This window comes from Oncorhynchus masou, chromosome 24, assembly GCF_036934945.1.
Source record: "Oncorhynchus masou masou isolate Uvic2021 chromosome 24, UVic_Omas_1.1, whole genome shotgun sequence".
Classification (NCBI taxonomy): domain Eukaryota; kingdom Metazoa; phylum Chordata; class Actinopteri; order Salmoniformes; family Salmonidae; genus Oncorhynchus; species Oncorhynchus masou.
The window spans coordinates 101103901-101131276 of NC_088235.1; the positions used below are offsets into that span (position 1 = coordinate 101103901).

Sequence of the window (27376 nt, forward strand, 5' to 3'; positions counted from 1 at the left end):
CCAAAGAAAAGAAAGTAAATGTCAAAGCCCCCCCCCTCTCCTATCTTACCTGCCTACCCACTACTTACCTAATTTAGCACCACCTGGTGCCCTAACCAAAATACAGGGGGTGGTCCGCCCAGGTCTTACCTAGTGTGCCTAGACAGCGAATATGCTACGGGTATATGTATGCCCGCGGGCCTCTTGCCTAAGCACTCCCTAGGTGCCTTCCCCTTCCCCCCTGGGAACAAATGAAACAGAATATTAAACAATTTTCGCAAACAAACTAAGAAACAAAGGATGTCAAATAAGCTCTATCTGAGCAACAAACTCACTAAACATACCAACTCTCAGCAATGAACTCCCAGCAAAATCTCTAGCAAAATATCTGCAATGACCTCCCAGCAAAACTCTCTAGCAAATCTACTTCCAGCAAAATTCCTCTAGCAAATCTACCTCTAGCAAAATTCTCCCCTCCTGCACAGAACACTGGCTTTTATATAGCTTCTGGTATAGGTAATTGGAGACAGCTGCGTCTTGACGAGGGGGCGGGGTCAGCTCTCCAATTAGCCCTGGAGTCGACCAATCAGCTGCTTGATGGATTTCAGGAAGCCATTTCCTGAAATAAACACATGCAAACATACAAACTACAACACATAAACTGGGGAACGTAACACCCACTCTGCTACTCCCTTGAATTCCCCTCCAGACCTACTTACCTTGTCTCAACCCCTCTCACTCCAGCCTCAGCCTCAGCCTCCGCACCTGGTTTCCAGCTACCAGCCCGAGCTTCCCCTGACCTGCGATCCATCTCCCCCTTGTGTTTCAATAAATACCCTGGTTACTTCATCCCAGTCTCCTCGTCTGAGTCCTTTCTTGGGTTCCTCTGTTTCACTCCGCGTAACAGTATTCGGCGCAAATATTTGTCTTTGATTTATTTGTCTTTGGAACTGTTTAGGCCTATACTAAATAAGAATCAGACTCCTGGTATTAAATGCAATCATTTTCATACAAATAGCTATCAATAAAGTGCAGAATATATCTTAACTGATGTGTAAAGGCGCATAGCTTTTTTTGTAAGCAAGGCCACAAGACGAAGGACTCTTTAGGCTACTTTAAGATTGACACTTTATTTCTTTATAAATCCATAGCATTTGCTTTACAAACGTGCTCCTTTCAATTTTTATCCATTGCCGCTTTTATCCAATTTTATAATTTGACCACAGTTATATTAAAGGTTCTTCGAAATACAAACTTCTGATATGCTAATTATTTGTATGACTTGCCTAAACACAACCAATGCATCTAGGCTTAGCTGTTTTACAAAGCTGTTTAACTTATTTTTTAAACAGGAGGATATATGAAATAATATCTATATATTTTTTTACCTATTTTTCTCCCAATTGCTAGTAGTTACTATCTTGTCTCATTGCTACAACTCCCGTACGGGCTCGGGAGAGACGAAGGTCGAAAGCCATGCGTCCTCCGAAACACAACCCAACCAAGCCGCACTGCTTCTTAAAACAGCACGCATCCAACCCGGAAGCCAGCCGCACCAATGTGTCGGAGGAAACACCATACAACTAGCGACCTGTTCAGCGTGCACTGCAAACGCCCGCGTGATGAGACAAGGATAACCCTACCAGTCAAGCCCTCCCTAACGACACTCCCGGGAGCGGCCGGCTGCGACAGAGCCTCGAGGTCTCTGGTGGCACAGCTTGCACTGCGATGCAGAGCCTTAGACCACTGCGCCACCCAGGAGGCCTCCTAATATTTAAATAATTGGATAACAAATATAGGTTGTAATGATGAGAGTGTAAAACTATAAAAGTGTGCTGTTTTCTGTTAATTTCTACAGCTTTTGTGATTAGGGATGTGTTAAGTTCCCCAGTTTCTGTGTTGTAGTTTTTGTGTAGTTTGTGTATTTGAGTGTGTTTCAGGAGATGGCTTCCTGAAATCCCCCAGCAGTTGATTGGTCGACTCCACGATTAATTGGAGAGCTGACCCCGCCCTCTTGTCAGGACGCAGCTGTCTCTAATTTCCAATGCCTTCTGAAGCTATAAAATCCAGTGTTCTGTTTTTCAGGAGAAAGATTGATTGTGATATAGATCATTGCTGAGAGAGGAGGTTGATGGCTGAGGGGTATAGCATGTTGGTCATTGGTATCTACTATGTTAGTTGTTGTTGGTAGCAGCTTTGGTATGTTCTGTGTTTGTTGCTTTGTCAGAGCTTTAATGGGGTGGCAGGGTAGCCTAATGGTTAGTGTTGGACTAGTAACCGAAAGGTTGCAAGTTCAAATCCCTGAGCTGACAAGGTACAATTCTGTCATTCTGCCCCTGAACAAGCAGTTAACCCACTGTTCCTAGGCTGTCATTGAAAATAAGAATTTGTTCTTAACTGACTTGCCTAGTTAAAAAAAAGGTTAAAAAACAGTATAAACAAATAAAAAAATGGCCTGAGCTAGGGAGTGCTTAGGCAAGATGCCCGCGGGCATACATATACCCGTAGTATATTCACTGTCTAGGCACAATAGGTAAGACCTGGGCGGACCACCCCCTGTATTTTGGTTAGCGCTCCAGGTGGTGCTAAGTTAGGTAGGTAGGCAGGTTAGATAGGAAAGGGGGGCTTTGACATTTACTTTCTTTGCCGTCCAGCCCCTTTTCCCCGTATTACTGTGTGACAGAATAAATTCCTAGTAAATGGTAAATTTGGACTTTTGTCATCCTTACTTGCACCTACAGTCCATTCCTCTTTCACTTCATGGGGAGTTGAGTTGTCGCAGGGTGTTGCGTTTCCTCTTCACTTAGGCGTGCTTAACAGGAGGTCCAAGGCAAGTTGGATTAATTTGCATACAGGGAGGGACCAGGGATCTGGTAACAATGCAGAGGCAGTGGGCAGATAAGAGATACGTTTTAATACCATGTGAAGACAAATCTCGATCAGATAGTGATCAGATCATGTTGATCAGATGACGACAATCACATATTAATGCAAGGCGTAACCACGGCTAGAAGAGAGAAGGGGAGGCCAGGGGAGTGGGGTTAATTTAGACAGAGAGAAGGGCTACTCTGCTCTACGTTGTGAGGCCCCAGCCACAGGATCAGAAGCACCGGTTCTCTGTTTTCATCCTCTCACCTTTTTTCACTTTCACCTCTCTCTCTCCTCTCCCTTTCCTCTCTTCCTTATCGTCTCCCCGTATATAAACCCTCTCCTCTTTGTTCTCCCTCTCGTCACACTGCTTCTCTGTTCTCCCCTCTCCAGTCTTCACTTTCACCTCTTTCTCCCTCCTCTCTTCTAAACCTCCTCTCTTTCCCTTCTCATCTCATCATTCTGGCCCTGAACACAGCTAGCTACCAGAGGAATCTGTCAGTGATTTGTCTACCGGCTTCAGATGAGCTGCCAAGTAACAGGGCCGCCACCGGCAGGAACAAAAGAGAAATACATCAGAAGGAAGCAGGACTTTGGGTAAAATGTGATTAATATCATCTTATTGAAGGACACCACATGTATGGAATGTCTGTCTTGGCTGGGGTTGTTTTTGAATCTAAAGGTTCCCAGCAATTATGGAGGCTTAGCTCCAACTAGTAACTTCTATTCTAATGACTCACATTAGTTAGTACGGAACATTAAAGACGAGTTAATTTCCTTGATGCTATATCCACCAATTTTTCACATTTGTGTTTTTTTAATTAGAAATGATAGTTTATGGGTAACTTCATGTGTGTGTAAAATATTACTGTGTATGATATATATTTTTTTACATTTGCAAAATGCTACTGTATATACCATTGTTTAGCTGGAATGGAAGGTTGAGGGGGGAGATTGAGAGGGAGGTTGAAGGACAGGGAGGGAGTGGGTGGGACATTAGACGGGTGGAGTAGATCTAGTTTCACATGCTTACCGTAAGAGACCCATATCTATCTCTCAATTCAAGGTGCTTTATTGGCATGAGAAACATATGTTAACATTGCCAAAGCAAGTGAAATAGATAATAAAACAAAGTTAAATAAACAATCAAAATTAACAGTAAACAGTACACTCACAGAAGTTCCAAAATAATAAATACATTTCAAATGTCACATTATGTCCATATACAGTGTTGTAACGATGTGCAAATGGTTAAAGTAGAAAAGGGAAAATAAATGAGCATAAATATGGGTTGTATTTACAATGGTGTTTGTTTTTCACTGGTTTCCCTTTTCTTGTAGCAACAGGTCACAAATCTTGCTGCTGTGATGGCACACTGTGGAATTTCACCCAGTAGATCTGGGAGTTTATCAAAATCGGGTTTGTTTTCGATTTTTCGTGGATCTGAGGGAAATATGTGTCTCTAATATGGTCATACATTTGGCAGGAGGTTAGGAAGTGCAGCTCAGTTTCCACCTCATTATGTGGGCAGTGTGCACATAGCCTGTCTTCTCTTGAGAGCCAGGTCTGCCTACAACAGCCTTTCTCAATAGCAAGGCTATGCTCACTGGGTCTCTATCTTTCCAATTAGATAATGAACAGGTTCAGTTGAGAACACTACAACAGACGGGCTGTTATCAAGTGGCAACTTTTGTTGGATGACATGAAAATAGAGCTCTTCATCACACACAACAGTGGTGGGTTTGGCATCAAAATTAGAATGCATGGGCCTCCCGAGTGGTGCAGTGGTCGAGGCACTGCATTGCAGTACTAGCTGTGCCACTAGAGATTCTGGGTTTGCAGTGCCAGACGTGTCCCCCTGCTTACGCCAGTACATGTCCAGGCCCGTCAGAAATTTGGAATTTGAAAGTTTGCACGTCCACGTCCTCCATCCACGTCCTCAGACATGCATGGATCTAATACTGACTTCTATTATGGGTGCCCTGGCTGTATTTCAAACAAGACAAAACAAAACAAACAAATACAAAAGATAACATACTGATGCACAACAACATCCTCAGTCCTGCCCAGACCCACCTGTTCTATCTCCAGGGCCTGCACTACTCTCCGTCACGTCCTCAAATTGCACCATTTTGTTCCTCTTCGTCGCCCATGCTCTTTCAATATTTACAGAATGAAGCATCTGTTTTTTCTATTGTCTTAACAATGGAGGATTGGTTGATTTCCAGTTTTTAAGAATTTGTTTTTTCAAGATAATTGATGAGAAGAGTGTCGTCCAACACATGGGTCTCACTGCCGCCTCATATGACATGTCTTGAAATATGCGGACAGACGGATTAACAACTTTCATTACTTAGGCCATAATTTTGAACTTCATAGCCTTCCCAGAAGGCATGGGTTATTGACTAATTGTTAGTCTTACACTTAAGACATGACTCTCCGTTTTGCTGTAGAATTGATTAATAATTAATAATTATTCATTATTTGTCTCTTGTATAATAAATTCTATCCATGGGATTAAGCGTACATTTTTGTTAGCTGTAATTTTGTTTGCTATGCTCCCTCCAACTTGTGCCGATATCAGTTGTTTTTAAGTCTTGGTTCAAATAGTTCATATTTGAACCAAGAGGTTGTCAGTTGGATAGGTCCGCTGCAAGGTTTTGTATATTTTACCGATCATATGAGTATCATTTTTGACTCAAATAGAATTTTGAGATTGCTCTGATGTCCAAAAGATTTAAAATCAAAACTTTTAATTTGCATATATTTTAAAATATCTACATTGGTATTTTTAATTCTGTCATGGAACTTAATATATTTCCTAAAACCAATTATTTTACGGTTCCTATGCTTTTAGTTTTCCAAATTATTGGTGTATTCTGAAACGCTATCCAAGGATTGTTCCATAGGGTTGTGTTTTGGGAGTGATATTGGTTCTTGCATAATCCGCTTAATGTTCTTCCATATTGTTATGGTTTCTTAACTATGAAGTTGTTAATGTTCTTCCATATTGTTATGGTGTTCTTAACTATGAAGTTGTTAATGTTCTTCCATATTGTTATGGTGTTCTTAACTATGAAGTTGTTAATGTTCTTCCATATTGTTATGAGGTTCTTAACTATGAAGTTGTTAATGTTCTTCCATATTGTTATGAGGTTCTTAACTATGAAGTTGTTAATGTTCTTCCATATTGTTATGGTGTTCTTAACTATGAAGTTGTTAATGTTCTTCCATATTGTTATGGTGTTCTTAACTATGAAGTTTTTAATGTTCTTCCATATTGTTATGAGGTTCTTAACTATGAAGTTGTTAATGTTCTTCCACATTGTTATGGTGTTCTTAACTATGAAGTTGTTAATGTTCTTCCATATTGTAATGGTGTTCTTAACTATGAAGTTTTTAATGTTCTTCCATATTGTTATGAGGTTCTTAACTATGTAGTTGTTAATGTTCTTCCATATTGTTATGGTGTTCTTAACTATGAAGTTGTTAATGTTCTTCCATATTGTTATGGTGTTCTTAACTATGAAGTTGTTAATGTTCTTCCATATTGTTATGGTGTTCTTAACTATGAAGTTGTTAATGTTCTTCCATATTGTTATGGTGTTCTTAACTATGAAGTTGTCAATGTTCTTCCATATTGTTATGAGGTTCTTAACTATGAAGTTGTTAATGTTCTTCCATATTGTTGTGAGGTTCTTAACTATGAAGTAGTTAATGTTCTTCCATATTGTTATGGTGTTCTTAACTTTGAAGTTGTTCATGTTCTTCCATATTGTTATGGTGTTCTTAACTATGAAGTTGTTAATGTTCTTCCATATTGTTATGAGGTTCTTAACTATGACGTTGTTAATGTTCTTCCATATTGTAATGGTGTTCTTAACTATCAAGTTGTTAATGTTCTTCCATATTGTTATGGTGTTCTTAACTATGAAGTTGTTAATGTTCTTCCATATTGTTATGAGGTTCTTAACTATGAAGTTGTTAATGTTCTTCCATATTGTTATGGTGTTCTTAACTATGAAGTTGTTAATGTTCTTCCATATTGTTATGGTGTTCTTAACTATGAAGTTGTTAATGTTCTTCCATATTGTAATGGTGTTCTTAACTATGAAGTTGTTAATGTTCTTCCATATTGTTATGGTGTTCTTAACTATGAAGTTGTTAATGTTCTTCCATATTGTTATGGTGTTCTTAACTATGAAGTTGTTAATGTTCTTCCATATTGTTATGGTGTTCTTAACTATGAAGTTGTTAATGTTCTTCCATATTGTTATGAGGTTCTTAACTATGAAGTTGTTAATGTTCTTAGCTTAATCTTTTGAAAACAAACACGTAAAAAGATTCTGGGGATGAGCATCTTCAATATGTACCCATTGTTCCTCTTTAGTGCATTTAACTATATGTCTGTAGTAAAAGCCTTGGGTGGCAAGTTGATATAATTCCAAGTCTGGATGTTTTAAATCAACCTGAGACTCAGGAAGATGTAAAACTTTCCATTTTATTCCAAGAGTTTTATTTGCCCATATAAAGTCTGTTATGGAAGAGTATACTTTTTAAAAGAATGTCTTCAGTGTTTTGTGTTACGGAGCGTGAAAAGAAAGAAAAGAAAGGGAGCAGGCTCCTCCACAGAGTTAAAATGATGAGGGCTGTTGTTCTGGAATGTCCCCGAAGCTGTGCCAAGGACTGGGAGATTCCCACATCCTAAAAATATTCCCAAAACTCTGCAGAGCCAGGAACACTTCCCATCTTTCCTGTCTTTTGTTGCTTTGCTCTAACTTTTCCATAGCAAAGATAGATTAACCCTAATACCTTGGAAATCCAAATTTGAACCTTAATACCTTGGAAATCCATATTTGAACCCTAACACCTTGGAAATCCATATTTGAACCCTAACACCTTGGAAATCCATATTTGAACCCTAACACCTTGGAAATCCATATTTGAACCCTAACACCTTGGAAATCCATATTTGAACCATAATACCTTGGAAATCCATATTTGAACCCTAATACCTTGGAAATCCATATTTGAACCCTAATACCTTGGAAATCCATATTTGAACCCTAACACCTTGGAAATCCATATTTGAACCCTAACACCTTGGAAATCCATATTTGAACCCTAATACATTGGAAATCCATATTTGAACCCTAATACATTGAAAACCCTGATTTGAACCCTAATACCTTAAAAACCCTTATTTGAAATCCCTTCTAACTTAAAGGCAGGAAGTCACAGCACAGTAGCGGATTCTGAAAGCAACATTGGTAGAAACCAAGACCCAATAAATAAGTGAGTGTTAATGACTGTTAATGTTAGAAATTTTAATACTGGTGTAAAGTGAATAGCAAAAAGACATAACAGACATTACATCTCAAAATGGGATGCTTTGAGTGTTTCACTTTACTCTCATCTATCGGCCGAGGATTTGGCAGCAGAACATGGTTGAATCAACTTGACAAAATGTAATAACCAGAAAGACGCAAGGCCATGTGAAATATATACTTTAATATGACCATACATTTCTCAAGATCAGAACAAAGTATTATTCTATTTAGGGATGCTTTCATCATAGCTTTCTGTTTCCAAGACAGACATACAAACAGGAAAGAGATGAAACAAAACAACTATTACAGAAACACGTTGACCGTATGACACTTACTGTACAGGCAAACAACAATGTGCACGTGCTCAGACACAATGTGGACATGTAACACACTGATTAAGAGGGAAGGAGGGAGGGGGTTAGAGAAAGAGTGAAGAGGGAGGAATGCATTGATCGATACAGTGCTAGGCCAGCCCCGGAGGAGAGGAAACAGGGCCAGGCCAGGCCCGGAGGAGAGGAAACAGGGCCAGGCCAGGAGGAGAGGAAACAGGGTCAGGCCAGGCCCGGAGGAGAGGAAAGGGCCAGGCTGGGCCCGGAGGAGAGGAAACAGGGCCAGGCCAGGCCCGGAGGAGAGGAAACAGGGTCAGGCCAGGCCCGGAGGAGAGGAAACAGGGCCCGGCCAGGCCCGGAGGAGAGGAAACAGGGTCAGGCCAGGCCCGGAGGAGAGGAAACAGGGCCAGGCCAGGCCCGGAGGAGAGGAAACAGGGACAGGCCAGGCCCGGAGGAGAGGAACAGGGCCAGGCCCGGAGGAGAGGAAACAGGGCCAGGCCAGGCCCAGAGGAGAGGAAAGGGTCAGGCCAGGCCCGGAGGAGAGGAAACAGGGCCAGGCCAGGCCCGGAGGAGAGGAAACAGGGCCAGGCCAGGAGGAGAGGACACAGGGCCAGGCCAGGCCCGGAGGAGAGGAAACAGGGACAGGCTAGGCCCGGAGGAGAGGAAACAGGGCCAGGCCAGGCCCGGAGGAGAGGACACAGGGCCAGGCCAGGCCCGGAGGAGAGGAAACAGGGCCAGGCCAGGCCCGGAGGAGAGGAAAGGGCCAGGCCAGGCCCGGAGGAGAGGAAACAGGGCCAGGCCCGGAGGAGAGGAAACAGGGCCAGGCCCGGAGGAGAGGAACCAGGGTCAGACCCGGAGGAGAGGAACCAGGGTCAGACCCGGAGGAGAAGAACCAGGGTCAGACCCGGAGGAGAGGAACAAGGGCCAGATCCGGAGGAGAAGAACAAGGGCCAGATCTGTAGGAGAGGAACAAGGGCCAGATCCGGAGGAGAGGAACAAGTGCCAGATCCGGAGGAGAGGAACCAGGGTCAGACCCGGAGGAGAGGAACAAGGGTCAGATCTGGAGGAGAGGAACCAGGGTCAGACCCGGAGGAGAGGAACAAGGGCCAGATCTGGAGAAGAGGAACAAGGGCCAGATCCGGAGGAGAGGAACAAGGGCCAGATCCGGAGGAGAGGAACAAGGGCCAGATCCAGAGGAGAGGAACAAGGGCCAGATCCGGAGGAGAGGAACAAGGGCCAGATCCGGAGGAGAGGAACAAGGGCCAGGCTAGAACCAGAACAACATCCTTATATAATGAAAGCTTCACTGGATAGTTTCCCATCACCATAGGAAACTACTGCACTGCAGTGCAATCGCCTTAGGGACTAGCTAGCTGAATGATTTTCCTTTCTTTTAGTCTTTCAATTAAATGTTCTTTTGAACCTGGTTGTTAGTCTGTGTCAGCAGCTGTCAAAGGGATGACAAAAAAGTGGGATAGGAACAAATAGAAAAGAATCTCCATGTACACATAAATATGATACGATAACCTCAGGTGGGAAATATACTTGTTTAAGTCAGTAATAAAGCTTTTGACCATGCAACAATGTTCATCAGTACCTTTTAAACACAACTATGAAGTCAGATTAGACCAACCGGCGACAAAACAGATGCCAAATATGTACAAAAAAATATAACAAAAATAACAATATCTCTCTTTCTGCAAGAATGTATTTCTATGTCATATATATTACAGCTTAAGTTGTACCATTAGTCCAGCACGTTTAAGATGTGTACAGGTACCTTAAGTGGGAGGAAACAAAGCAACATAGACGGGTTCGGTGACAACGTCACGAAAACCATTCACACATTTCAATGGGGCAGAAGGCCATGTGTTGTGGTCCTGGATGGACAGATAGCTAGCAACAATGACAAGAATCTGCCATGTGGGGAATTGCAGGTGGCTCGTTTCAGCTTGTTTTATTTTGTTCTTGATACCATGTCTTGTTTTGACTGATGTCATGCCTATGCTAATATGGCAAATATTCTCTAGCTAGCTAACCAATTGTAACAATGTATTTGAGAGACAAGTGCTCATTGTGCAAATGTATTTGTTTTCAATGAACATTAGAAACAAAATATAGTTGACATGTTATCAACAGTCTAAGCCTACCCCATCTGTTTAACCCCATAGTTGCACGTGTTGGTTTTGTTGCTAAACAACCAATCCGTCTATATAGTCTATCATGGGTCAACACTACAAGGTTATGGTGAGCATTTAAATATGCCTGTATGGAAATATATATATAAGCTGTAAAAAATAATATATATACTCCAAATACATTTATATATACATAAATATGTTAAATACTGATCATTCTGAATCCCTGGATTTCTGAAAACTTGCTTTTATCTATTTAGGTAGTGGACTCACATGTCGTACTAGCCAGAGTCCTCTCCACACAGTAACTGTTTCTATGAAACACGTGAACTGCTGTTCTGCAGTCAGTATGTACCATACGTAAGTTTCCCATATTGGACTTTTTCCTCTTTAAACCCGCAGGTGATCACTGTCTGTCTCGATCATGGGTCTGAAACTCATTCCACGGAGGGCCCAGTGTCTGCAGGTTTTTGGGTTTTTCCATTTCAATTAAGCCCTAGACAACCGGGTGTAGGGAGTTCCTTACTAATTCATTACCTTAATTAATCAATTAAGCACAAGGGAGGAGCTAAAACCCGCAGACCCTGGGCCCTCTGTGGAATGAGTTCGGTACGTGTGGTCTTGATCAGGGGTTCTGGGGAACCTCTGGGTGCACATTAAGACCAAACCCTGGTCTAGATCATGTGGGAGGTTGTGGAAGAAGGGCTAAAAGAAAACCAGATATTAATGGTTTTCACCCATGTCATATTCACTTATTCATTTTTCAAATACATGACATCACTTTAGTTATTTTTTATATCTCTCTTTGTTGCTACAGATTAGCTGCTCTGTTCTAGCAGGTAGAGAGAAACACTTATCACCCATTATCTCGTTGTTTATGTGTTTCTTCATGGTATTGGAGCAGGTATGTATGTGACTGTATGATACGTTTGTACTCGTACCTGAGGAGGAGAAGGGTTCAGAGGTCTAGCCCCCTCCCTGGTTCTCCTCCCAGTCCATAGCCAGCTATACTGCATGTACCGTATACCTAAATGACTTGTACTATACACTAAAGCCTGCCTCATAAGTGCATTGCTGTACGTCATAATGTTTCGTACCTCAATAGAAAAGCTCTCCCCTGCCTTAAAGTCCCACCTTCACACAATTAAGGCACCGTTTACACCCCTGGGGGTCAATGGGTTCTTCTAATAAGAAGAGAAGCAACAACAACAACAACAACCGGATAAGAACAACAGAACATGAGCGGTATGTAAAAACAAGTCATCAAAAGCAAAACATTAATGAAACATCTAATAATGTCTTGTGGGTAGGTGCTAAATGAAGTGTCCAGCCAATCACGCACCAGAGTTCTAAACACCAGAGTTCTGCAGGGGCGCACGACACGGGTGCACGTGCCACTGAGTCGTCTTTATTAAAGGTCACCACGGCAACCCTGGAGCCAAATTCCTGAACCCCAACAACTCTCCAGTCTCGAAGCCCTTAGAATTAGCTAAGCCTTTTCCATCTTCGGGGGCTGTGTGTTTGAGTCAGTAGCATGATGGGCTGAGTGTGTGTTGAGTCAGTAGTCTGTTGGGCTGTGTGTTGAGTAAGTAGTCTGTTGGGCTGTGTGTTTGGGTCAGTAGCTTGTTGGGCTGAGTGTGTGTTGAGTCAGTAGCCTGTTGGGCTGTGTGTCTGAGTCAGTAGCCTGTTGGGCTGTGTGTTTGAGTCAGTAGCCTGTGAGGCTGAATGTGTGTTGTGTTAGTAGCTAACTTTGAGATTGTTCTTGTTGAGCTCTCTCTCCAGGTTGCCTATGAGCGTGTCGATGCTCTCCTGCAGGTCTCGCAGGTTGACCCTGTTGCTGAGAACGGGGCTGATGTCCTGGATCTTCATGTAAGCCTGGTATGTGTGCTCTTTGGGGTTGTGGAGGGGCAGGATGCGCTCATCCTCATCATCACACACCCTGTCGTCTGATGGCTGACCGTCACTGGAGACATCGCTCTCCTCCACTCTCTCCTCCTCTGCTTCTCTCTCCTCTTCCTCCTTCTCTACAGGTCCCTCCATCACCTCCTGGAGTAGTGGGGGCTCCTGTTTTGCTGAAGGTGGCTCTGCCTGTCCTTCCTCCTGTCCACTGTCCAGTAATCCTTCCTGTCTCAGCTCCTCTCCCCCTTCCTTCGCCCTGTCCTCTCCTTCCTGTCCCTCCTCAGTGACCTCCATATCCTCAGAAGGAACATCATCATAGTCATTTTCCTCCTGGGCCAGAGGAGGGGGGAGGTAGCGCTCTCCACAGCGACTCCAGTCACCGGCATAACGGTTGCTAGGGCTGTCCAGTCGGCCTGGCCTAGGTCGCAGCACCCCGGCCATCTCTGCATCACTCAAGTTCAGCACCTGGGGACGCTCCTTCCTCCGACGCAGGGGTGGAGCGGCAGGCTGGTCGGCTGGGCCGGGGTGCTCCAGGATGGGGGATGAGGTCTTTCCATGTGGGTCCACCACTATAAGGAGAGATGGAAAGACAGGAGAGAGAAAGAAATAGTTAGTTAAAGAGTAAACAGGAAGTTATTCAGTCAGTGCCATAGTCCTAGCTCTGTTAACTCCTGGTGTATGGCACAAGCTCTTCAAGCACTGTTGGTGCAAACCAATTAAAAAATATTGTAATTTTCATTCAAGCTCACTGTATACACAAGGTCCTCCTGGAGTACAGCCAAGGTCTAAAGGTGGTAGTTTAGACATTAACCCATGCCATGCTGCATAGAAATATGCCAAAGCCACTCCAACACACTCTACTACTTCACTTCTACAGCTGTACATTTGACCTAGTCTTCAAATGTCTGTGAACTAACCTAACACACGTCCCTTCTGTGGGGTGAAGAAGGGGTAGGAGGGAATCACATGATATGAGCATGTCTGAGCCAGGAAGATGAACAGAACACTGAGCACGCCAACACTCCAACCACCACAGCCCAGTTACCTGTCTGTCTCTCTGTGTTCCTACTACACGGTGTCCCCCACAGTACACCTTTACATACCTCCTACAGTCAGTGGTGGAATAAAACAAAACAAACAAAACACATTTCAGAGGTGAAACTGATATGTCCACTCTCTGCAACAAAAAGCAACCAGTCAAGCAGGCAGTTGACATGAAAGACCTTGAAGCTCGACTTTACTGTTACAGCTATGTCATGCCGAAGAAGGTAGAAAGTAAAGTACACAAGCCCACAGTGGAACAGCAAAGCCAACAGCTGATTTTGATATCATACTGTATGAATGCTTTCAATGAGTACCACCGTAACGCCGGCGCGGTGTGCCGGGTATTTCGACAAAAACGTCTGTAGAGTCCGGATGGTTTGACTAATTAAAAGCTGAGACTCCCACGAACACGTAACATGTTTTGCTCTATGACTTCACAAGGTACACTAGAGTTGTTAGAAGGTATGGGATTCTTCTACATTCTTCTACATAGGAAATCCCAGGACGAAGTGTCTATAATACTGTAATAAGCTCACATAGTTGCTGTCTCAAATTCCAAAATGTTGTCACTGTCATTTCCCAGTGAGCAAACAATTTCTGTACTTACATTCGTATAAATTCATTTTTTATCAGGTTTTTGCTTTGGTGGACCTTCTTTTTTGTATTGACAAATGAATGCATTTGTTTATATCAAATTGATTTGTGATCTACTTGTAGCCCTGGTTGTCCTGAAAATAACATGTTAAAACACTTCATTGTGAGGCTAAATATAAGGGCTGGACATACAGACAATTTAAAGTCAGATAAATGAAACGCCGATTTTTGCCGGGGTATCGTGACTGAGAGGGATGAGAAATTGTTGATGAACAGATGATGACTGTGTTACAGCGTGTGGTAGATAAACAGATGATGACTGTGTTACAGCGTGTAGTAGATAAACAGATGATGACTGTTACAGCGTCTAGTAGATCAACAGATGATGACTGTGATGCAGCGTGTAGTAGATGAACAGATGATGACTGTTACAGAGTGTAGTAGATGAACAGATGATGACTGTGTTACAGCGTGTAGTAGATAAACAGATGATAACTGTTACAGCGTGTAGTAGATGAACAGATGATGACTGTTACAGCGTCTAGTAGATCAACAGATGATGACTGTGATGCAGCGTGTAGTAGATGAACAGATGATGACTGTGTTACAGCGTGTAGTAGATGAACAGATGATAACTGTTACAGCGTCTAGTAGATGAACAGATGATGACTGTGTTACAGAGTGTAGTAGATGAACAGATGATGACTGTGATACAGCGTGTAGTAGATAAACAGATGATGACTGTTACAGAGTGTAGTAGATGAACAGATGATAACTGTTACAGCGTGTAGTAGATGAACAGATGATGACTGTGATACAGCGTGTAGTAGATAAACAGATGATGACTGTTACAGAGTGTAGTAGATGAACAGATGATGACTGTGTTACAGCGTGTAGTAGATGAACAGATGATGACTGTGATGCAGCGTGTAGTAGATAAACAGATGATGACTGTTACAGAGTGTAGTAGATGAACAGATGATGACTGTGATACAGCGTGTAGTAGATAAACAGATGATGACTGTTACAGAGTGTAGTAGATGAACAGATGATAACTGTTACAGCGTGTAGTAGATGAACAGATGATGACTGTGATACAGCGTGTAGTAGATAAACAGATGATGACTGTTACAGAGTGTAGTAGATGAACAGATGATAACTGTTACAGCGTGTAGTAGATGAACATATTATGACTGTGTTACAGCGTGTAATAGATGAACAGATGATGACTGTGTTACAGAGTGTAGTAGATGAACAGATGATGACTGTGTTACAGCGTGTAGTAGATAAACAGATGATAACTGCTACAGAGTGTAGAAGATGAACATGATGACTGCTACAGAGTGTAGTAGATGAACAGATGATGACTGTGTTACAGCGTGTAGTATATGAACAGATGATGACTGTGTTACAGCGTGTAGTAGATGAACAGATGATGACTGTGTTACAGCGTGTAGTAGATGAACAGATGATGACTGTGTTACAGCGTGTAGTAGATGAACAGATGATGACTGTGTTACAGAGTGTAGTAGATGAACAGATGATGACTGTGTTACAGCGTGTAGTAGATGAACAGATGATGACTGTGTTACAGCGTGTAGTAGATGAACAGATGATGACTGTGTTACAGCGTGTAGTAGATGAACAGATGATGACTGTGTTACAGAGTGTAGTAGATGAACAGATGATGACTGTGTTACAGCGTGTAGTAGATGAACAGATGATGACTGTGTTACAGAGTGTAGTAGATGAACAGATGATGACTGTGTTACAGCGTGTAGTAGATGAACAGATGATGACTGTGTTACAGAGTGTAGTAGATGAACAGATGATGACTGTGTTACAGAGTGTAGTAGATGAACAGATGATGACTGTGTTACAGAGTGTAGTAGATGAACAGATGATGACTGTGTTAAAGAGTGTAGTAGATGAACAGATGATGACTGTGTTACAGAGTGTAGTAGATGAACAGATGGTGACTGTGTTACAGAGTGTAGTAGATGAACAGATGATGACTGGGTTACAGCGTGTAGTAGATGAACAGATGATGACTGTGTTACAGCGTGTAGTAGATGAACAGATGATGACTGTGTTACAGCGTGTAGTAGATGAACAGATGATGACTGTGTTACAGAGTGTAGTAGATGAACAGATGATGACTGTGTTACAGCATGTAGTAGATGAACAGATGATGACTGTGTTACAGCGTGTAGTAGATGAACAGATGATGACTGTATTACAGCGTGTAGTAGATGAACAGATGATGACTGTGTTACAGAGTGTAGTAGATGAACAGATGATGACTGTGTTACAGCGTGTAGTAGATGAACAGATGATGACTGTGTTACAGAGTGTAGTAGATGAACAGATGATGACTGTGTTACAGCGTGTAGTAGATGAACAGATGATGACTGTGTTACAGAGTGTAGTAGATGAACAGATGATGACTGTGTTACAGAGTGTAGTAGATGAACAGATGATGACTGTGTTACAGAGTGTAGTAGATGAACAGATGATGACTGTGTTACAGAGTGTAGTAGATGAACAGATGATGACTGTGTTAAAGAGTGTAGTAGATGAACAGATGATGACTGTGTTACAGAGTGTAGTAGATGAACAGATGGTGACTGTGTTACAGAGTGTAGTAGATGAACAGATGATGACTGGGTTACAGCGTGTAGTAGATGAACAGATGATGACTGTGTTACAGCGTGTAGTAGATGAACAGATGATGACTGTGTTACAGCGTGTAGTAGATGAACAGATGATGACTGTGTTACAGAGTGTAGTAGATGAACAGATGATGACTGTGTTACAGCGTGTAGTATATGAACAGATGATGACTGTGTTACAGCGTGTAGTAGATGAACAGATGATGACTGTGTTACAGCGTGTAGTAGATGAACAGATGATAACTGTGTTACAGAGTGTAGTAGATGAACAGATGATGACTGTTACAGCGTGTAGTAGATGAACAGATGATAACTGTTACAGCGTGTAGTAGATGAACAGATTATGACTGTGTTACAGCGTGTAATAGATGAACAGATGATGACTGTGTTACAGAGTGTAGTAGATGAACAGATGATGACTGTGTTACAGAGTGTAGTAGATGAACAGATGATAACTGTTACAGCATGTAGTATATGAACAGATGATGACTGTGTTACAGCGTGTAGTAGATGAACAGATGATGACTGTGTTACAGTGTGTAATAGATGAACAGATGATGACTGTGTTACAGAGTGTAGTAGTTGAACTGATTATGACTGTTACAGAGGGTAGTAGATGGACAGATGATAACTGCTACAGAGTGTAGTAGATGAACAGATGATGACTGTGTTACAGCGTGTAGTAGATGAACAGATGATAACTGTTACAGCGTGTAGTAGATGAACAGATGATGACTGTGTTACATCGTGTAGTAGATGAACAGATTATGACTGTTACAGAGGGTAGTAAATGAACAGATGATGACTGTTACAGAGGGTAGTAGATGAACAGATGATGACTGTGTTACAGCGTGTAGTAGATAAACAGATGATAACATTGTTACAGCGTGTAGTAGATGAACAGATGATGACTGTTACAGAGGGTAGTAGATGAACAGATGATGACTGTGTTACAGCGTGTAGTAGATAAACAGATGATAACATTGTTACAGCGTGTAGTAGATGAACAGATGATGACTGTGTTACAGCGTGTTGTAGATGAACAGATGATGACTGTGTTACAGAGTGTAGTAGATGAACAGATGATGACTGTGTTACAGCGTGTAGTAGATGAACAGATGATAACTGTTACAGCGTGTAGTAGATGAAAATATTATGACTGTGTTACAGCGTGTAATAGATGAACAGATGATGACTGTGTTACAGAGTGTAGTAGATGAACAGATGATGACTGTGTTACAGCGTGTAGTAGATAAACAGATGATAACTGCTACAGAGTGTAGAAGATGAACAGATGATAACTGTTACAGAGTGTAGTAGATAAACAGATGATAACTGTTACAGAGTGTAGTAGATGAACATGATGACTGCTACAGAGTGTATTAGATGAACAGATGATGACTGTGTTACAGCGTGTAGTATATGAACAGATGATGACTGTGTTACAGCGTGTAGTAGATGAACAGATGATGACTGTGTTACAGCGTCTAGTAGATGAACAGATGATGACTGTGTTACAGCGTGTAGTAGATGAACAGATGATGACTGTGTTACAGCGTGTAGTAGATGAACAGATGATGACTGTGTTACAGCGTGTAGTAGATGAACAGATGATGACTGTGTTACAGAGTGTAGTAGATGAACAGATGATGACTGTTACAGCGTGTAGTAGATGAACAGATGATAACTGTGTTACAGAGTGTAGTAGATGAACAGATGATGACTGTTACAGCATGTAGTAGATGAACAGATGATAACTGTTACAGCGTGTAGTAGATGAACAGATTATGACTGTTACAGCGTGTAGTAGATGAACAGATTATAACTGTTACAGCATGTAGTAGATGAACAGATTATGACTGTGTTACAGCATGTAATAGATGAACAGATGATGACTGTGTAACAGAGTGTAGTAGATGAACAGATGATAACTGTTACAGCATGTAGTATATGAACAGATGATGACTGTGTTACAGTGTGTAATAGATGAACAGATGATGACTGTGTTACAGAGTGTAGTAGTTGAACAGATTATGACTGTTACAGAGGGTAGTAGATGGACAGATGATAACTGCTACAGAGTGTAGTAGATGAACAGATGATGACTGTGTTACAGCGTGTAGTAGATGAACAGATGATAACTGTTACAGCGTGTAGTAGCTGAACAGATGATGACTGTGTTACATCGTGTAGTAGATGAACAGATTATGAATGTTACAGAGGGTAGTAGATGAACAGATGATGACTGTTACAGAGTGTAGTAGATGAACAGATGATGACTGTGTTACAGCGTGTAGTAGATAAACAGATGATAACTGTTACAGCGTGTAGTAGATGAACAGATGATGACTGTGTTACAGCGTGTTGTAGATGAACAGATGATGACTGTGTTAGAGAGTGTAGTAGATGAACAGATGATGACTGTGTTACAGAGTGTAGTAGATGAACAGATGATGACTGTTACAGAGTGTAGTAGATGAACAGATGATGACTGTGATACAGCGTGTAGTAGATAAACAGATGATAACTGTTACAGCGTGTAGTAGATGAACAGATGATGACTGTGTTACAGAGTGTAGTAGATGAACAGATGATGACTGTTACAGCGTGTAGTAGATGAACAGATGATGACTGTGTTACAGAGTGTAGTAGAAGAACAGATGATGACTGTGTTACAGCGTGTAGTAGATGAACAGATGATAACTGTTACAGCGTGTAGTAGATGAACAGATGATAACTGTTACAGCACGTAGTAGATGAACAGATTATGACTGTGTTACAGCATGTAATAGATGAACAGATGATGACTGTGTTACAGAGTGTAGTAGATGAACCGATGATGACTGTGTTACAGAGTGTAGTAGATGAACAGATGATAACTGTTACAGCATGTAGTATATGAACAGATGATGACTGTGTTACAGTGTGTAATAGATGAACAGATGATGACTGTGTTACAGAGTGTAGTAGTTGAACAGATTATGACTGTTACAGAGGGTAGTAGATGGACAGATGATAACTGCTACAGAGTGTAGTAGATGAACAGATGATGACTGTGTTACAGCGTGTAGTAGATGAACAGATGATAACTGTTACAGCGTGTAGTAGATGAACAGATGATGACTGTGTTACATCGTGTAGTAGATGAACAGATTATGACTGTTACAGAGGGTAGTAGATGAACAGATGATGACTGTTACAGAGGGTAGTAGATGAACAGATGATGACTGTTACAGAGTGTAGTAGATGAACAGATTATGACTGTTACAGAGTGTAGTAGATGAACAGATGATGACTGTGTTACAGCGTGTAGTAGATAAACAGATGATAACTGTTACAGCGTGTAGTAGATGAACAGATGATGACTGTGTTACAGAGTGTAGTAGATGAACAGATGATGACTGTTACAGCGTGTAGTAGATGAACAGATGATGACTGTGTTACAGAGTGTAGTAGAGGAACAGATGATGACTGTGTTACAGCGTGTAGTAGATGAACAGATGATAACTGTTACAGCGTGTTGTAGATGAACAGATGATGACTGTGTTACAGCGTGTAGTATATGAACAGATGATAACTGTTACAGCGTGTAGTAGATGAACAGATGATGACTGTGTTACAGAGTGTAGTAGAAGAACAGATGATGACTGTGTTACAGCGTGTAGTAGATGAACAGATGATAACTGTTACAGCGTGTTGTAGATGAACAGATGATGACTGTGTTACAGCGTGTAGTATATGAACAGATGATAACTGTTACAGCGTGTTGTAGATGAACAGATGATGACTGTGTTACAGCATGTAGTAGATAAACAGATGATGACTGTGTTACAGGGTGTAGTAGATGAACAGATGATGACTGTTACAGAGTGTAGTAGATGAACAGATGATGACTGTTACAGAGTGTAGTAGATGAACAGATGATGACTGTTACAGCGTGTAGTAGATGAACAGATGATGACTGTGTTACAGCGTGTTGTAGATGAACAGATGATGACTGTGTTACAGAGTGTAGTAGATGAACAGATGATGACTGTGTTACAGAGTGTAGTAGATGAACAGATGATGACTGTTACAGAGTGTAGTAGATGAACAGATGATGACTGGGATACAGCGTGTAGTAGATAAACAGATGATGACTGTGTTACAGAGTGTTGTAGATGAACAGATGATGACTGTGTTACAGAGTGTAGTAGATAAACAGATGATAACTGTTACAGCGTGTAGTAGATGAACAGATGATGACTGTGTTACAGCGTGTAGTAGATGAACAGATGATGACTGTGTTACAGCGTGTAGTAGATGAACAGATGATGACTGTGTTACAGAGTGTAGTAGATGAACAGATGATGACTGTGTTACAGAGTGTAGTAGATGAACAGATGATGACTGTTACAGCGTGTAGTAGATGAACAGATAATGACTGTGTTACAGCGTGTAGTAGATGAACAGATGATAACTGTTACAGCGTGTAGTAGATGAACAGATGATAACTGTTACAGCGTGTTGTAGATGAACAGATGATGACTGTGTTACAGAGTGTAGTAGATGAACAGATGATGACTGTGTTACAGCGTGTAGTAGATAAACAGATGATGACTGTGTTACAGCGTGTAGTATATGAACAGATGATGACTGTGTTACAGCGTGTAGTAGATGAACAGATGATGACTGTGTTACAGCGTGTAGTATATGAACAGATGATGACTGTGTTACAGAGTGTAGTAGATGAACAGATGATGACTGTGTTACAGCGTGTAGTAGATGAACAGATGATGACTGTGTTACAGCGTGTAGTATATGAACAGATGATGACTGTGTTACAGCGTGTAGTAGATGAACAGATGATGACTGTGTTACAGCGTGTAGTATATGAACAGATGATGACTGTGTTACAGAGTGTAGTAGATGAACAGATGATGACTGTGTTACAGCGTGTAGTAGATGAACAGATGATGACTGTGTTACAGCGTGTAGTATATGAACAGATGATGACTGTGTTACAGCGTGTAGTAGATGAACAGATGATGACTGTTACAGCGTGTAGTAGATGAACAGATGATGACTGTTACAGAGTGTAGTAGATGAACAGATGATGACTGTGTTACAGCGTGTAGTAGATAAAAAGCAGGATCGTTCTTATTTCAGGGCTCAAGGAGGCATCTGCCATTGATCCAAGAATAAGCAAATAACCCCGAACCCCCATCACCTCAACCCCTGAACTCCCAGCCTCCCCATCCTGCCTGTGCCACACACCCTCCTGAACACTTCCAAATCCAGGGCTGCTGCCACTCTGCTGTCCCTGACCAGTTAAAAATACCCAGAGCCTCACACACCCTTCTCTCCTCTCCTCTCCTCTCCTCTCCTCTCCTCTCCCCTCACTCCACCACGCTGCCATATTGTGATCTCTCCCTGACCACCTGCTCTCTGCCCAAACACACACGGCCGCAAGCACACACACAACACACACAAGCACGCCCACACTCACCAGAAAAGCACAGCGGTCACCAAGGCCAAAGTGTCACACACACACTTTCACCTCCTTATGAAATTCACCAAATACCAAGGCTTAGCAGTCACATATACAGACACATATCTGCCCACACACACACACACACACACACCATTCATTAACACCCTCCTCCCCCATTGAAGACATAGCAAGTACAGAGGAAAAGCAAACTCTCCTTATCACATAAACCCAGACACACTCATACAATCTCAGAAACACATTCACACAACCCCAGGCACACTCACACAACCCCAGAAACAAATTCACATAACCCAGGTCACACACTCCAGGCCTATGCAACAATGCAGTGGAAGGTGTGGTCCTCGTGAAGAGGCTGGACATATCTCATAATGATTGTGAAATGTTTGGGTGAAGCCGGGAGGGCTAATGGTTAAGGTTAGGACTGGAATATCCTAGGTGGAGAGGGTACTAAAAGTAATATTTTAACAAAATCGTGCAGTTTGAGGCCATGTGGTGGAAAGTGATACAGGCGCTGGAGATAGAGGTGATGGCTAGTGGGTCTGGGTAGGAGTGATGTAGTTGATGGAGATAGAGGTGATGGCTAGTGGGTCTGGGGAGGAGTGATGTAGTTGATGGAGATAGAGGTGATGGCTAGTGGGTCTGGGGAGGAGTGATGTAGTTGATGGAGATAGAGGTGATGGTTAGTGGGTCTGGGGAGGAGTGATGTAGTTGATGGAGATAAGGGTGATGGCTAGTGGGTCTGGGTAGGAGTGATGTAGTTGATGGAGATAGAGGTGATGGCTAGTGGGTCTGGGGAGGAGTGATGTAGTTGATGGAGATAGAGGTGATGGCTAGTGGGTCTGGGGAGGAGTGATGTAGTTGATGGAGATAGAGGTGATGGCTAGTGGGTCTGGGTAGGAGTGATGTAGTTGATGGAGATAGGGGTGACGGCTAGTGGGTCTGGGTAGGAGTGATGTAGTTGATGGAGATAGGGGTGACGGCTAGTGGGTCTGGGTAGGAGTGATGTAGTTGATGGAGATAGAGGTGATGGCTAGTGGGTCTGGGTAGGAGTGATGTAGTTGATGGAGATAGAGGTGATGGCTAGTGGGTCTGGGGAGGAGTGATGTAGTTGATGGAGATAGAGGTGATGGCTAGTGGGTCTGGGTAGGAGTGATGTAGTTGATGGAGATAGGGGTGACGGCTAGTGGGTCTGGGTAGGAGTGATGTAGTTGATGGAGATAGGGGTGACGGCTAGTGGGTCTGGGTAGGAGTGATGTAGTTGATGGAGATAGAGGTGATGGCTAGTGGGTCTGGGTAGGAGTGATGTAGTTGATGGAGATAGAGGTGATGGCTAGTGGGTCTGAGGAGGAGTGATGTAGGTGATGGAGATAGAGGTGATGGCTAATGGGTCTGGGTAGGAGTGATGTAGTTGATGGAGATAGAGGTGATGGCTAGTGGGTCTGGGTAGGAGTGATGTAGTTGATGGAGATAGGGGTGATGGCTAGTGGGTCTGGGGAGGAGTGATGTAGTTGATGGAGATAGAGGTGATGGCTAGTGGGTCTGGGTAGGAGTGATGTAGTTGATGGAGATAGAGGTGATGGCTAGTGGGTCTGGGGAGGAGTGATGCAGTTGATGGAGATAAGGGTGATGGCTAGTGGGTCTGGGTAGGAGTGATGTAGTTGATGGAGATAGAGGTGATGGCTAGTGGGTCTGGGGAGGAGTGATGTAGTTGATGGAGATAGAGGTGATGGCTAGTGGGTCTGGGGAGGAGTGATGTAGTTGATGGAGATAGAGGTGATGGCTAGTGGGTCTGGGTAGGAGTGATGTAGTTGATGGAGATAGAGGTGATGGCTAGTGGGTCTGGGTAGGAGTGATGTAGATGATGGAGATAGAGGTGATGGCTAGTGGGTCTGGGGAGGAGTGATGTAGTTGATGGAGATAGAGGTGATGGATAGTGGGTCTGGGTAGGAGTGATGTAGTTGATGGAGATAGAGGTGATGGCTAGTAGGTCTGGGTAGGAGTGATGTAGTTGATGGAGATAGGGGTGATGGCTAGTGGGTCTGGGGAGGAGTGATGTAGTTGATGGAGATAGAGGTGATGGCTAGTGGGTCTGGGTAGGAGTGATGTAGTTGATGGAGATAGGGGTGATGGTTACTGGGTCTAGGTAGGAGTGATGTAGTTGATGGAGATAGGGGTGATGGTTAGTGGGTCTGGGTAGGAGTGATGTAGTTGATGGAGATAGAGGTGATGGCTAGTGGGTCTGGGTAGGAGTGATGTAGTTGATGGAGATAGGGGTGATGGTTAGTGGGTCTGGGTAGGAGTGATGTAGTTGATGGAGATAGGGGTGATGGCTAGTGGGTCTGGGGAGGAGTGATGTAGTAGATGGAGATAAGGGTGATGGCTAGTGGGTCTTTGTAGGAGTGATGTAGTTGATGGAGATAGGGGTGATGGTTAGTGGGTCTGGGTAGGAGTGATGTAGTGGATGGAGATAGGGGTGAGGGCTAGTGGGTCTGGGTAGGAGTGATGTAGTTGATGGAGATAGGGGTGAGGGCTAGTGGGTCTGGGCAGGAGTGATGTAGTTGATGTTTGTATGATGTCTGTTTTGTACTAATAAAATATCATATAAAATCATATAAAATAATAATCAAGGTCATGTTTTAACATATTAATAAGCAGAATGGGATTCAATTTGGAGGGCAGGAACAGCGAGGAGTATTAAGATCAGCTGCTTGCCTTGCATGTATAAGCTTAAGCAATACACCATGCAGCGTACGTAAACAACACTATGAAGTTAAATGCAGTTAGTGCAGTTGGAATGTTAGTGATCTGAGGGGATCAGACAGGTTTAGCCTTACAGGCTTCTATTCTCCATCCTCCTTAGACTTAAACAATAACACAGGCTTTGACATCTAAACCGCCTAGCAACCCAACACTCATACCCCTCTCTCTCTCATATCCTCCCTCTATCCCTGTACTCAACAGTGCGTATCTGTTCTCATGTCACCATGCACACAAAGAAGACAGCTGCTGAGAGCAGAACAGTTGGACAAGGAGACAAATTACCAACCATAGAGCCACAGTTGGTCCAGGATGTCTGTCTGCATCCCAAACAGCACCCTACAGGGTGTCTGTCTGCATCCCAAACAGCACCCTACAGGGTGTCTGTCTGCATCCCAAACAGCATCCTACAGGGTGTCTGTCTGCATCCCAAACAGCATCCTACAGGGTGTCTGTCTGCATCCCAAACAGCACACTACAGGGTGTCTGTCTGCATCCCAAACAGCATCCTACAGGGTGTCTGTCTGCATCCCAAACAGCACACTACAGGGTGTCTGTCTGCATCCCAAACAGCATCCTACAGGGTGTCTGTCTGCATCCCAAACAGCACCCTACAGGGTGTCTGTCTGCATCCCAAACAGCATCCTACAGGGTGTCTGTCTGCATCCCAAACAGCATCCTACAGGGTGTCTGTCTGCATCCCAAACAGCACACTACAGGGTGTCTGTCTGCATCCCAAACAGCATCCTACAGGGTGTCTGTCTGCATCCCAAACAGCACACTACAGGGTGTCTGTCTGCATCCCAAACAGCATCCTACAGGGTGTCTGTCTGCATCCCAAACAGCATCCTACAGGGTGTCTGTCTGCATCCCAAACAGCACCCTACAGGGTGTCTGTCTGCATCCCAAACAGCATCCTACAGGGTGTCTGTCTGCATCCCAAACAGCACACTACAGGGTGTCCACCCACTCTGCCCAGAGTGGGTGAAAACGCAATTTGGTAAGGAAATTTCACTTCCTTATGTTGTAAAGTACATTTTAACAAGACAAATATGATTATTCATGTTTTGAATAGTTCAGTGGGGTCTTTCTCTAACATATCATTAACATGTCATTAACATTTCATTAACATGACAGTCGAAGTTGGAAGTCGGTTAAGACAACTGCTTTGTGCATGACACAAGTCATTTTTCAACAATTGTTAACAGACAGATTATTTCACTTACACTTCACTGTATCACAATTCCAGTGGGTCAGAAGTTTACATACACTAAGTTGACTGTGCCTTTAAACAGCTTGGAAAATGACAGAAAATGATGTTGCGGCTTTAGAAGCTTCTAATAGGCTAATTGACATTATTTGAGTCAATTGGAGGTGTACCTGTGGATGCATTTCAAGGCCTACCTTCAAACTCAGTGCCTCCTTGCTTGACATCATGGGAAAATCATAAGAAATCAGCCAAGACCTCAGAAAAACAATTGTAGACCTCCACAAGTCTGGTTTATCCTTGGGAGCAATTTCCAAACACCTGAAGGTACCATGTTCATCTGTACAAACAATAGTACGCAAGTATAAACACCATGGGACCACGCAGCCGTCATACCGCTCTGGAAGGAGACCCATTCTGTCTCCTAGAAATGAACGTACTTTGGTGCGAAAAGTGCAAATTATTCCCAGAACAACAGCAAAGGACCTTGTGAAGATGCTGGAGGAAACAGGTACAAAAGTATCTATATCCACAGTAAAACAAGTCCTATATCGACATAGATCGTACTTTTTGGAGAAATGTCCTCTGGTCTGATGAAACAAAAATAGAACTGTTTGGCCATATTGACCATCGTTATGTTTAGAGGAAAAAGGGGGAGGCTTGCAAGCCGAAGAACACCATCCAAAACGTGAAGCACGGGGGTGGCAGCATCATGTTGTAGGGGTGCTTTGCTGCAGGAGGGAATGGTGCACTTCACAAAATAGATGGCATCATGAAGATGGAAAATTATGTGGATATATTGAAGCAACATCTCAAGACATCAGTCAGGAAGTTAAAGCTTGGTCGCAAATGGTTCTTCCAAATGGACAATGACCACAAGCATATTTCCAAAGTTGTGGCAAAATGGCTTAAGGACAACAAAGTCAAGGTATTGGAGTGGCCATCACAAAGCCCTGACCACAATCCCATAGAAAATGTGTGGGCAGAACTGAAAAAGCGTGTGCGAGCAAGGAGGCCTACAAACCTGACTCAGTTACACCAGCTCTGTCAGGAGGAATGGGCCAA

General features: G+C 42.9%; 1 protein-coding gene across 2 annotated transcripts in view; it reads right to left on the reverse strand.

Annotated features, from left to right (window-relative positions):
* Positions 1–8338: 8338 nt before the first annotated feature.
* The window catches only part of LOC135513149 (rho GTPase-activating protein SYDE2-like), an 85795-nt gene continuing 66757 nt past the window's right edge, over positions 8339–27376 (reverse strand). For both annotated transcript variants that reach the window (XM_064935906.1, XM_064935903.1), the window contains exon 7: positions 8339–13112. In XM_064935906.1, the coding sequence (XP_064791978.1) occupies positions 12382–13112 (731 nt within the window). In that variant the 3' untranslated portion in view covers positions 8339–12381. The remainder of the gene's footprint in view (positions 13113–27376) is intronic.